A 14,145-nucleotide genomic window follows, 5' to 3' on the forward strand; every position below is an offset into this window, starting at 1 on the left:
ACACAACAAATATAAGAGGACAAAAGTGTGTGTGAACCAGACGCAGACGTTGCAGGGAAGTGATGAAGCTGAAGTGGGTTACCAGACTATAAATTCCAAATATTTCTCGTTTTTTATTTTGTAGGCCAGCAGAATGAGTCATTGATTTATTTTAGCCTTGCAGGCAGTGTAAAGGATGTTCCAGGATTTCCTTTGTCTAAACAACGTTGCTATAATCTACATCTACATATAGCAACAGCACCCAGACAGAAGTCGCTAATGCCAACTTAATCTTCTGAAGTCTTAATTTCTAATTTATCTACTTGGTTGTTTATTCTCAGAAGCTACAGGCGAATTAAGGTTGACTTCTGTCTCACATGTATTTAGCCTGAAAGAATGAATGCATTCATCCTTCCCCACCTCAAACCAAACAGGAACAAAGTGAAGCCAGCAATAAAGAACGCATGATGTCTGTTTTGTTTTACAACTTGGCACATATTGGTATTACTGCAGAGCTAAGACAGATTCCATGAAAACAATTAACCACAGAGCCTCTTTAAAACAAAAAGGTCCAGATTACCATGTTGAATCCATAAATTTTAAGATTTATTAGATGATAAATCAGTGGTACAGTAGCATAAATTAAATTTCCCTCCCTGTGTGTTCCTTCTAATATTGGGCTGCACAAGATCTGTCATATCTATGATTCTCTCCACTTGGAGGGTCGGACATGTCTCCAGAGCCCGAGCCTCATCAGTCAACAACCAGCCGTGAGAGTGAATTTCTCATTTATCGCCGTCTTTGATCTCATCTGAGTTGCAGACTGGAGTGGTTGAAGAACTGGTTCGGTGACCAGGAAAGGCTTCTCATAAAATGTCTAATCAGCAAAAGCAGTTTTCAATACAAGTCAGCAATAAAACGATGTGACACAGAGCTTTGGGATTTTGTGATTTGCTGTCATCATTGCGTGGTTCACCAAACGGCAAATCATCACGTGTTTCATCAAATGAAATGTTATTTAGGGAACCACATTTGGCAGAGAACATGTTTCATTGGCACACCACCAACTATGATGGAAGCGTCCGATCCGGCACTGATTCCTTTGTCCCCGGGCCACCCCTGATTGGTGGAGCTGACCAAATGGCTTGGCACTGGTGGCTCCTTATTTCTGAATTGTAGAATCAAAGATATAAGCCACAGCAAAGAAATGATTGAAGATCTGAAAAGGAGCGGGGGAGAAAATTTGTTTGGCCAAAACTTTATTGCAGCACAAAAAAAAACATTAAATGTGCAGAATGAACGAATGAATGAATAGATAGAAGGAGAATAAGGTATGTCTCATTTATTCCTTAGAATTTAAATTAACACTTAAATTCACCAGATGTGAGTTTTATTCAACTACAGTACACAGCAGCACAAAGCTACCAGCTCAACTCATCGTGTGAGATGTTGAAGAGATTGAAGTGAAGCGAAGATGCTTTTAGAAACGGATCTGCTCTCTGTGTGTTTATGTGACCTCAGTCTCTGAAATCTGAGCTGTCCAGAGATTTGAACACGCTGAATCTGTAAATCCCCCACGAGTCCTCACTGCGGTGCAAATTAGAGTTCAAAGTGGGAAAAAAAGAAACAAGCCACTCCACCCCTGAAGCCAGAATTAAACACACACACACACACTCACTCAAATCCATATGCATGGAGAGAATATACATATTCCGGAAGCAGACGTTTTTACCAACAACAAGGCAAACGGAAATAAAACACCGAAATACACACTAAAGGCACGTGTGTGTGTGTGTACGTTTGCGTGCTGTCCTACTGAAGGTATGTGTAAGGGAAAGCCAGATGTTGGAGAGGAACCATGACGGACCCTCAGATTAGCAGGAGACCCAGAAGGACAATCATGGATTAGAGTCAACACTTTTCAAACACCAGAGGCCTTAGGGCTCGGACAGCAGAAAGGAAAGCCGATATGTCGATCATCTTTTCCTGAAACCTTGAAGCAGGAACCACTTTTCCTACTCAACAGTGTATATTTGCTGTCAGGCTGGCTCAGACGTCCTTGGAGGATAGTTATCTTTGTATAAGAGCATGTGTAAGTGACCTGGTCTGGCCGAGCATGAGCTCACCCTGTTGATCTGATAGCCCGAGAGGACATGGGCTAGACTGTATGTGTGTGTGTGTGTAGCCTTGCATTCCCACTGTTAGAGACATGCTATCAGAGGAAGGTCCGTTTCCTTCAGAAGCTGAACACATAATAAAATGTTGGAGTAAAGCAACGCCCAGCAGCAGAAACCTGGGATCGGTACATGATCAATGTATGAACTGTTGCTGTTACAGAGGCTACCACCATGCAGAGTGTGTGTGTGTGTGTGTGTGTGTGTGTGACGTGTGGATAGATATATATATCCTTGGCAGACTACGGCACTTCATCTTAATGCCTTACAACTACCTAAAACAAGTGCTTCCGTGCTTTGCCTTAGCGCACTGGGCCAGCAGGGGGAACATCAGATGTAGCAGCAGCGCTTCATAATTACGTCCTTGGGAGACGAGAGGAGGTGAGATGGAAGGAGGGTGCGGCAGAAAGCTTTGTTAGCTTTGAGTGAAATGCATCAGCGTGGATGCAGCACGACGTCCAAGCGGCTGGGTGGAAATGCATCACTGCAGTGTTTTTGTCTCTCTTTCTGGGCGTGTGTTTGTGTAGTAATTACCATACAATGTCAAAAGTAATCTTTTTTGAATTTCTATTTACACTATAATCTGTCTATTTAACTCCTGCAGCTTTGTGATGCTGATAACTAAAGGAGGAAAACTCTGCAGCATTATGTGCACTGCTTAACTTTGTTACTAACTTTCTGGGAGGTGTAGAACAACCAGGTTCTCATGGTTGTGTCTTCCATGTCATTTTGTCTGCGTAATTTGACTTTCCCAGTTATTCTTCGTGGGGAAAATCCGACTGATATTGTGTAATGCAACCTGTGCAACTGAACGACAGTGAAACATGTAAAATATGTTTCTCAACATTTTCAGTGCTCAGACAGATAATCCAACTATTTGCCTGCACCAGTTTGGATGTATCACCATTTCAATTGTGCCTATTTTTGTCGATTAATAATAATAATACATTTTATTTCTATAGCGCTTTTCTATAAAACTCAAAGTTGCTTGATTGATGCATTTATTCATTCAGAACATTTTCAATTTAAAGGGACAGCATCTCTTTTGCTATTAACACACTGTTTAAATGTATTGCAGGATTACTGGTAAAATAGATACATTTTTATTAAAGCATATTATGTCATTCATAACTTGTCTAAAAAAATAATAACAGTTTAGGATTTCAGGCAATAAGGAGAACAAATAAGGCAGGAATCTTCTAACATGAGACTCGGAGGTGGTGACATAATAAAGATTAGCCCTCGGTGCGAACCAACATGCTTCCAAAGCTTCCCACATTTCTGGGATGAAATCAAATGACAGTAGTACCTTGACATACGAGTATAATTCATTCGTAACTCAAATTGCAGCACTCGGACATTTAGCGCCAACATCTGGAGTTTGTCAAAGCACTCGTATGTCGAGGTATTACTGTATTTGTAAACTAAGGGTGCAGTTTTCTTGCCAGCTCAGAGGCCAAACATCTGAAAGTCCTTCTGGTCTAATTTATTGGTGAAATCGCACCGAGGCAATTGATCAACTTCAGATCAGAGACAAGATATGAGCATATTTGTATCTTCTATCATTTACCCCCCGAGTGCAAAAGCTCACACACCAAAAACATTTACTGATTTAAGCCAAAATGGACAAACGGGAGAATAAAAAAGGACCATTTGAATTCACATCAGTTTTTGATTCAACTATATATAAACCCAAACCCACACAAAAGCCCTGAAATGCTTTTAAAGTTTGAGAGATTAACCATTTTAACTCAAGCGACAGTCACAAACCGGCAAGTCTATGTGGGCTCATTTGTTCCTGTGGTTGCTCCTGTGGGGCCCCCACGTTGTTCTCAGATGTGTTGGGGCCATGCAAAGTTTGAATCAGACCAGTCGCCTGACTAAAGCCACTGGGGTAAAATTAGCCCTGATGGCCAGCTTTCTCTCGCAGCCCCTTTTAGTGGATTAGATGACGTTTAAAGTTATTGGAGGACTAATACCCATGATTAAAACGCCTGATTATTGTGTAAAATAGCAGCAGGTTTTATTGGACTCCCCTGAAGGCGTGGGGCTTGGGAGGGGGAAGGGTGGTCTAGAGGGTTTACGGTAGATTTAGAGGCTCTCTAAAGGTCCAGGGTGAGATTGTAAGGCCCAATTTAATACTCGATCTTTGAATAGCAGGTAATGAACTGTTGCTGAACCCTCAGGGAAGGTATTAGAACAATGTGCATGAGTGGTGGCTCCCCATTTAGGTATCGCTCGTAGTTTTAGAGCAGTGATTTCTTATAGTGACCTTCAGGTCAAGGCAAGTCAATAAAACAAGGGTTTTTTTTTCTTCCCTTTTTAAAGTTAGCCGTGGTATCACATAACATCAATGGGGCCCCCCAAATTATATGAGGGCAGCTCCAGACTGTGAATGACAGTCTCCATTAAGGTTAGTGACAATTCCTCTGCACACACATTTCTGCCTGTTTCCTGTTTTCCGCTTCTTTTTGCATGATTTCCCACAAATTGTTTTCATGTCATCTTAGTTGAATGCCTGAAACGGAACTCAGCCAGGAAGAGCGGAACGTTGCTCCATGTTCCTGCGAGTCATCAAAAACATCTGCGAAACCGTAAAGTCTTGTTGGTGGCCGTTAATAAATATATAAACAGTCTAGGAAAAACACTTCTTTTTACTAATTGGGTCAGTAGCCGTGGTAACAGAGTGACATCATTTCATCATTAACAGGTGCCTCATCCGGTCGGCAGTTCCTGGGAAAGTTTTAATTAAAGCCTCTCGGTCTCTCGTCAGCGCCGGTGCATGCTAGCGATTAGTTGCTAGTTATGGGCTGATGTCAATGTTTACGAGGTGGCAGGTGGACGTGAGGCAGGCTGGTTGCTACTCTGCAGGGTCAAAGTCAGAGGTCAGAGAGAGAGAGAGAGAGAGAGCGAGCGAGAGCCAGGGGCCTGACCAGAGTACAGATAATAACCCAGGAGGAAGTGATCGCTATTAGTAGCGCTGCCATCAAGGTCATGCTTTGCTTGCTATTACTCATCAAGATATTTTAACACGTTTTTCTCATACATGCATTATACTCTACTTTATTACAGTGGTTAGTTTTTAGCTTTTAGCCCTCGAGGACGCAGCTCATCCAATGAGATTGTTTTTCCCTATCTCTCCTAAATGAACAGCCACACTCTCACCATGAAGTCTGTGTCTGTTTCAATCGGCCGTTCCCTTGCCCTTTTTGCTTCTCTATGATCTTGATTATACTTTTCTCATCCTTGTCCTCTTCTGCTTGACATAGTGAAGATTTGGTGAAACTCCGTTTACGCGTCTGTATGTGGACATTAGGAACCAGCGTTTTAGGTTTCGAAACATCACTGCCTGCGACCGAAGCTGTTCTGACGTCACATGAGCGACAGAAACAGGTGAGACAGGTGCCTTGCATTGCACTAATTGTTGTCTCCCTGAACTGCAGCAGCATTCTGGTCCTGAGAGGTGAAGCAGGTTTGCGTTTGGAGACGTGATACAAGGTTTAGTTCGATAGTTATCTTGTTGAAATGTGAGCAGCACACCAGCTTCTGGTGCTCTTCGGCTCTTCACTGCAGTCCAGACAGAGAAAGTAACACAGGAAGGGATATGTGACAGACACACACACACACACACTGACGCACACTTATTGGAAAAATACACATGACATCACCATCACTTTAGAGACCATTGACATTTAGCAACGCGTTCATACACAGACGGCTGCTGCGTGCCACCAGGGCATAAACACAAACTTTTACATACCGCACCCTCGCCCACACCCTCGCACACGCCCACACACACACACACCCTCGCCCACACAGCCACTCCACCCCATACACACCCATGCCTCCACCTATATACCCGCCCAACGCCACAAACATAGTCACCGTGTCTTTTCTAGAAGTCTGCCACTCCTTTTATACAACACACACACACACACCTCTCACCCTGCCCAACAAACACACATAGCAACCCAAAAACAAGCTTGTGTGGGTCTGTGTAGTGGAAACTTTCATAGGTCCAGAGGTGTGACCCTGCTGACTGACGCCTTTACCTAGGTTTCCTGCTTGCTGCCAGTTATTCCCCTCCTCTCTCTTTTTAACACTTTCTCCTTCACTTGTTCGCTGTGTTATTCTCTCTGCTCACAGCAGCTCTCTTCCACAATACTTGCTTCACTTTTTTTTCTTTGGCTATATTGTCAGAGGGACCAACATTATGACATCAGCCTTTTAACCAGAACAAGTCAGGTTCTTAGTTTGAGACAGCAGACTGGTCAGTGTTTTGCTGCTCCAACCTGTGGGACGCTTTAAACATTACTATTGCTACATTTAGCCTGTTAGCGCAGGACATCAGGTGAATGTACCTATAATATATTACAACAGAACTTTTTCCAATATATATATATATGTGAACCAACCTGATATTATGTTCTCTTAATTAACCATAGAATCCCAACAAATATATTTTATTTTTATAAAAGCATATATCATTCTAGTCTTAATATACTCTAATATTTTGATAAATACACTTGACCTGGTCTTGAGCTGTGAGTGTCTGCATTCAATAAAATTCAAAGTGCTGGAACTAGGACGTGATTAGCCTAGCTTAGCATTAGCACAGAAGGAAAGGAATTAGAATGAAAGAAATAACCCCTGATTCACACATTATAACATTTATGTTTAAAGTATCCATACTAGAAATAGAAAAAAACTATTTGAAAACTACACACATGCTAATAAACAATGTCTTATAGCCAAAAGCTTCTCCGCAGACCACAATAAACTCAGATTTTTATATTTCTGCTTGGTTACATCTTTACAGTTTGATAAACTATCAAGAATGCGTGAGCATAAAGTCGACAGCACAGATATGATATCGCTCCCTTTTTCTACCTGGACAAGTTTTATTAGGAGTCTGGGTTTTGACCCAACGGCTGTGTGGGTTTTAGTGCGGTCATCAGAGTTCACAATTAAGTAGGAACACGTGAACAGACAAACACACCCGGTGCTCACTGAGCTACCGTTGCTACAGACGCACGCCTTCTAATTAAAATAAAATGCCAGGTTTGAGTCATGTCGAAACTTTTACCGTGCAGTTGAAGTTATTTGACAACTTGAAACATCACAGAGAAATGGGTTCAGGTCCGGCTGGTTTTCAGAGAAACGATGTGTCAAAGGAAATATTTACGCCATTATTACTTTTAAATTTGTCTTTTTGTTTGCCTTTTTTATTTATATATATGGGGAACCCCACTATATATATATATATATATATATATATATATATATATATATATAGCTGCTGTCCCTCATCCACCTCGTCGCCCCGCCTGTGCTCTTCCTCTCTCTCTCCAACCCCTCGCTCCCTCCCTCATTTGCTTCATGCCTCCCCAAACAGCCTCACGTCTGGTTTAGCGCCGAAATCAAACCTGTGATTTAGAGCGACACCGTTAATCAGGGATCAGTACAACCCAGCTCGGCCACATTCAGGCCGTGCATTGGGCTGCATCAGAATGTGGCGTGTGTTCCTTGGCTGAACCCACGTTTGTTGTTTTTTTAACTATACAGCGCTCCTGAAGTCAGGACACGAGCCCAGCACTGAAACTCAACTAATGACGGCCATTAAGATCCAAGAAGAGGAGGACAAAGTCCAGCGTTCGACAGCAAGGAAGGATGAAGATGAAGCCGTCAGCCTGTTTTAAAAGGAATACACCAACCTAGTGCACTTTATTTCCTCAAGTACAAGGAAAATCCATCTGTCTTCCACTTCCACACATGATATCAACGCCATCCATCCTCTGTAACCAACTAACTGATCATCGGCACTACGAGATTGAGCTACTTTATGGTGCAAGAATAACATAGCAAAATCACACTAACTAAATATATGCATCTATCGGCTGACGGTATTTATCCGCCATCTCCTCATGATCTGGCTGTGGTGGAGAGCAGGTAGGTGTTATACGGTGGCCCTGAAGTGCAAAACACAACAACAAATCGTAGCGCACACAATAAAGAAGGAATCGCGCAAACAAGAAAAAAACACACACACAAATAAGAAATCGCGCAAACAAGAAAAAAACACACACACAAATAAGAAATCACGCAAACAAGAAAAAACACACACACACAAATAATAAATCACGCAAACAAGAATACAAAACACACAAACAAGAATCAAAATCACGCAAACAAGAAAAAACACACACACACACACAAATAAGAAATCACGCAAACAAGAATCAAAATCACGCAAACAAGAAAAAACACACACACACACACACAAATAAGAAATCACGCAAACAAGAATAGAATTAACGCAAACAAGAAATGAAATCACGCAAACAAGAAATGTAATCACGCAAACAAGAAATGAAATCACGCAAACAAGAAATGAAATCACGCAAACAAGAAATGAAATCACGCAAACAAGAAATGTAATCACGCAAACAAGAAATGAAATCACGCAAACAAGAAATGTAATCACGCAAACAAGAATAGAATTAACGCAAACAAGAAATGAAATCACACAAACAAGAAATGAAATCACGCAAACAAGAAATGAAATCACGCAAACAAGAAAGCTCCAAACCGGAAATGCTAAATATCGGACATGCAGGGGTCCGGATGCTGATTGCTGAAAAAGCTTATTTGTAATTATGGCTGCCACCGAAGACATTATCAGGAATTATTTTGATGCGGGACACACTTATGATGCAATAGTTGACATGCTGTCAACTTTGCACAACATCACAATGAGTGTTCGCACTCTAAAGACGCGTTTAAGAGAGGCGGGGCTGTACAGGAGGAAGAATTACTCCCAGCTATCAGAGGTGAGACGAGCAATTCTGACGGAGCTGCGAGGGCCGGGACAGCTGTTCGGCTATCGGACTATGTGGCAAGTGCTAAAACAAAAACACAGGCTACGTGTTAAGCGTGATGTAGTGATGAGATTACTGAAACAACTCAATCCACAAGGGACCGACATGAGGACACGCCGGAGGTTTATTAGGCGAGCATATCATTCCATGGGGCCCAACTACATATGGCACGTAGATGGCTATGATAAACTCAAACCCTTCGGCTTGGCCCTCTCCGGGTGTATCGATGGATTTTCCAGAAGAATCATGTGGCTTGTTTGCGGGGCTACCAACAACAACCCGTCTGTTATCGCTCACAATTACATTAACTGCGTCAAGAATACTGGCGTAATCCCAATGAGATTAAGAACCGATTTCGGAACAGAAAATGGGACAATGGCAGCGATACAATGCACCCTTCGCCATGAGCACACGGACTACTACGCAGGCTCCTCCAGCCACGGTTACGGTTCATCAACGGCCAACCAGCGCATCGAGTCATGGTGGTCCTATTTCAGGAAAGGAAGGTTGGTACATCTCTGATTGATCATCTTTCGCTACAGATTGGAATGGTTTTGGGTGCGTGTCGCTCGGTTGAAGCCGTGAAGAGAAGAAGGTGCCAGACAGAAACTCACAGCCAGACTTGTACTGGGATTTCACAAACTGCTCGTCTTTTATTAAATAACTCCAACCTTACCAAGCCCGGTTGTCCAGCTATAGCATCTCAAACATGAAATAAATAGTTGCCAGCACCCAAACCACCACTGAATATTATTAAGGGACAGATAAAAGTTGTACTGTAAGTTAGATCAACCAGTTTAAGGAGCGGAAAACATGGGGTAACCATAACAACCCAGGCGCAGCCTGGTGACGTCATAAGAGGCGACGCCTCCTTAAAGGTACATGTCGCTATTTGACTGTTACAAGCGTCAATGCATGTTTTTAATATTTGCAGATTAAATCATAATGTTTAACCCCTGGATAAAATAAGACATTTGATTGTATTCCAGGGCTCAGTTTTGGATCGACCTGTTTAAAGACCTGGCAGACTTTGGGCAGTTTAATGGCAGCAACGAACACAAGGACTTAGTGAGATTCTGCTTCCGTGATGTTCTGCAAAAAGATCTTGATGAATGTACTGACCTATGGAACAAGCACAGGATTCGACCCAGCAGACTTTCACGATGTCCTGGAGGGATTCCAAACGAACTCTATTTCTTGCCTCACAGGTAATCCATAGCAAGTCACAATCAATTGGCAGTATGTATTATTAGTGTTGGATTAAAGCGCAAGCGTTATTATGGGTAATGCAGTTGGACAATTACAGGTATATGTAATTCATAACCATGAATGTATTGGCCTCAGTTTAACTTTTTATTTCTGTCTATGAATGTGCAAATATTATAAAGAAAAATCATTTGAACAAAAATAAAAAAAAGATTTGTTTTCCATTCCTTTTTAACTATACTATGTAATTGTGTTATTGTTCAGGTTTGGCTCAAGGGACTGTGGCTTCACTGTTGAAGACCGGGAACTCCTCGTGTTTCCTGAATCGAGGCAAACTATTCATTTGTGCAGCGATCCAAACATTCAGGAATATCTCCAACATGTCGTGCAACAAAAGGGATTACAGCAACCCCATGACTGGGAATCTGCCTCAGCAATGTACTTCACTCTGAAGCAAATAGCTGCACTATGAATAAGGACACCATGACTCATGTTTAAGAACTTGTTTATTGCTGCAAATAAGATTTAACATAAGGTAAACTAATAAACATTTTGGAACTACCTTTCATGTCTTTAATTTTCAGCAGCGTCCAAAGCCTGGTGAATTTTGAATGCCAAAATCCATATTTTCTTTGAAAACATTGTATGTTTCCAGGAGAGGAAGCGTGATTGTGTTGCCACATGTGTTCGCTAATGGATACATGGACTCCAGTGTAAATGTAATGCATGGATGCGGTGTCATTCCTGCAGGTGGGATTGAATTCACACCTGTGCAAAACATCAACAACTCCTCCAGTGGCACAGGTCCTTGTTCTGTGAAAAAGAGATAGCATTAGATCGATTTCCATTCATGTAAGATAGCATTATTGCAACAGTATTTTAATTCAAACCTTCACAGTCCATTATATAGTCGCCCCAGAAGCTGAGTGCCAAGCTTTCTTTCATCCTCCTGTTGCTTCCTGATAGACTAAGCTGTGGCACAAAGAGTTGTTCGAATTCTGTAGCCGTCAGCTTCTTCTCCACATGACACAGTGCAGGAGCAAGGACACTGGGATGCTGACAAAGGGCATCAAGAAAGTGGAGGCTGGCTAGTCCTTCTTTGAATCTATTGACGGACACACATTGGTGAATAATTGTAAGGAACAAAACTCTGGCTTTTTTTCGTTACAACATACAAGATTATTTATATCAGCATTATATCTGGCAACATCCAGTGTTTGCATCACCCCCCAAAACACACTGTGATTACGGCTGAGTTAGCACTGCTAACTGTCTCAATATGTTTCATGAACAGCTTTAGCCACAGCAGAGCACGTTTTCAAATAGGCTGTGTGGCTGCTCTGCTCTGGGTGAACATTATATATGACCAACACATAATTATTGATTCATTATTACTATAGAACAGAAATAGTAGTTGTGGTTTTAGTAGCAACATTGGTAATAATTCAAGTGCATCATGAGATTATGCTGCTTCATTTAACACATTCATTTAAAAAACACTTAGACTTACCGTTCAATTACACAGTAATTTCGGTCTATGATGTACCATTTAAGGTATTCTGCCACAACTTTGTGCCTGTCTTCCACAGACCTGACACACCTGAAGCATCCTGCAGTTTGCAGCAAGGAGCTGTGTTTCAGTATGGCAGCTTGAAGAGAGTTCAAAGAATTTGCCACCTCGATCTGAATGGGAGACAGACAGAGATGGAGGAGGGGGGGGGGGAGAACAGTCACCAAAGAAATACATTCATCATCAGCCAATAAAGATTACTTATGTTACTTTAAGGCTCAGGAAAAAGAAACAAACATCTGAAATGTAGTCGCACAGAGAAGAATGTGATTTACATTTTTTCAGTACTTAATGTTAATTTTTTTTTACATTGAGGAGTTTCTGCAGTCATTTACATTTGCTTTATTTGTGACGACAAGTGTATTCTCTTGTCTTACCTCATGAAGAGCTCTCCCTATCTCATCATCTGTCACATCCTTCACATTTGAAGAGAAACCAGGTTGTCCAACAATATGGTTCACCAGATCCTTAGAGAGAAAATGTGGCCCTGGACCTCCATGAACTATGGACACAGCTATCATCTTCCCTGCCATGAAAAACTCATCCTCTCTGATTGCTGGGAGGATAACACAGGGTGGAAACAAATGTAACTGAGTTGTGGAGCTACAGTACATCACATTACAACAATTAACTCAGTATCTGTATGAATCATAAAATAAAGAATATGAAATCTATAATCCCGCATTATTTACTGGCTCACATCAAACTATTCAACGTCTCGTCTGCCAACAAACCTGTGGCATTGTACACCAAGTACCGACTCTCCGGGGGTCCTTCAAAAATGGGTCGCGACTGCAGATTGCTCATTAGAAGCGTCAGAAATTCTCGCGTTGGCCCTCCAATGTCTATTCCTTCCTCCATGGAGCCTGCATCATCAGTGAACTTCACAAGCAAGTTCGATTTTTCAGAGAAGCGTGAGCGTCTGAATCCTCTGACTGCTCCATCCCAAACATTTGAGCGCGTGATGTTGAATCTGCTGACAGTGTTGTGGTCTATGACATCTGCCAATTCCTGAATGATCATGGCTGCAGATACACCAGTGTCCCTATAACAGATATAGAAAAGAATGGAATAAAAGTAAATATTCATCCACTTATCATAGGTACATAAGTACCGTATTAGCCCGAATATAATACGACCCCTTCTTTTCTCCATTATCTCTTCTCTTACCGGTATTTTCTTCTCTTTTCTTTCTTACCGCTATTTTATATTTATCTACTTCGTGCTACAGCTATTTTTATTTTCTTCTTCGTGACAGGTGTTCGCTTTGTGGCCTGGATAGTTAAGTTCAGCATTCGCTGTAAAGATATCTGACGCCATCTAGCGTTCTGAATGGGTATAATGTCTAGACCTCGAACGTAAGATGACCCCCACTTTTTCAGCCTAATTTCAATGCTAATACGAGCCAATATGGTACCAATATATGATTTGACATACAATATCAGTGTTGATCTATTTTCTATTTTGCTTCCGAGAGATGCGGTGTAATTCTTTCCTTAAAAAAGATGAACTAATAACAAATCAATCTCCTCTTTTTCGTTCCAAGTAAAAATCTAGAAATTATGAATATGTTGAAATGCTAAGCCTCTGTACACAAGATGTCTCCTACTTCCCCAAAATATTCTTAGAATGTTTTTTGTCTTCTTGTACATGATGTTAAATAAACTTTATTTGTTGTACAAAAGCCCTGCTGTGGCTCTTTAAAATATCTTGTTAATAAAATGTTTAATGATTATTCGACAAATAATTAGGAGTCACTATAATACTTACTCTGCAGTTTTTGCAGGATTGGTGCCTACGGGTGCGACATCACAATCTTGACTTTCATCCTCATCCTCATCTTCAATTATGATAGGCGCATACAGCTGTGTGTACGTGCTGCAAATAAGGAAGTTACAATTATTATTTGTAATGTAGCCAATGTTCTTCTACAATGACTTACAGTGAGCTAACTACAGAAGCACCTCTGGGTAAAGAACCTTGCTGAAGGGCACTTGGGAGGCCACTGGGATCAAACTCACAACTACTGGTATTCAATTTTTAAGACCAGATACCTAACCATTAAAAAACCAATACTCATAAATAAAATACTCCACTCTCATCACCGCATTGTGCCGCAACATTTTGTTTCTCTACATCTTGAATCATACTAGAGTACATTGACAGGAAGTGTTTGAAAGTGTGTCAAAACCCTAAAAGAAACAGTACCTGTATGTGTCTTCCACCGCCTGTACACCAGTCATAGTGGCAAGGGCTGCATCTACAAAACTAATGAATAACCAATTCATCATTAGTGTAGTCGGGTATCAATGTAGATTAACAAATTGATAAAAGACCT

The 14,145-nt window shown here is 41.4% G+C and overlaps 1 protein-coding gene across 1 annotated transcript; it reads right to left on the reverse strand.

The window, feature by feature from the left end:
- Positions 1-11,116: 11,116 nt before the first annotated feature.
- LOC137910462 (G2/M phase-specific E3 ubiquitin-protein ligase-like) lies at positions 11,117-12,830 on the reverse strand. The gene is made up of 4 exons (XM_068754897.1): positions 12,542-12,830; positions 12,185-12,363; positions 11,748-11,920; positions 11,117-11,342 (listed from the first exon to the last, which is right to left on the reverse strand). The coding sequence occupies exons 1-4, from the start codon at positions 12,828-12,830 to the stop codon at positions 11,117-11,119; spliced, it is 867 nt and encodes a 288-aa protein (XP_068610998.1).
- Between the last annotated feature and the right edge of the window lie 1,315 nt (positions 12,831-14,145).

Source organism: Brachionichthys hirsutus, chromosome 21, assembly GCF_040956055.1.
Source record: "Brachionichthys hirsutus isolate HB-005 chromosome 21, CSIRO-AGI_Bhir_v1, whole genome shotgun sequence".
In the NCBI taxonomy this organism is placed as follows: domain Eukaryota; kingdom Metazoa; phylum Chordata; class Actinopteri; order Lophiiformes; family Brachionichthyidae; genus Brachionichthys; species Brachionichthys hirsutus.

Excerpts from the sequence above, each read along its gene's own strand:
- LOC137910462 (XM_068754897.1), bottom strand. The coding sequence starts at position 12,830 with ATGATCATTCAGGAATTGGCAGATGTCATAGACCACAACACTGTCAGC. Across the intron at positions 12,364-12,541 it reads CTTGGTGTACAATGCCACAG|CAATCAGAGAGGATGAGTTT; the intron begins GTTTGTTGGCAG and ends TTATCCTCCCAG. Across the intron at positions 11,921-12,184 it reads TAGGGAGAGCTCTTCATGAG|ATCGAGGTGGCAAATTCTTT; the intron begins GTAAGACAAGAG and ends TCTCCCATTCAG.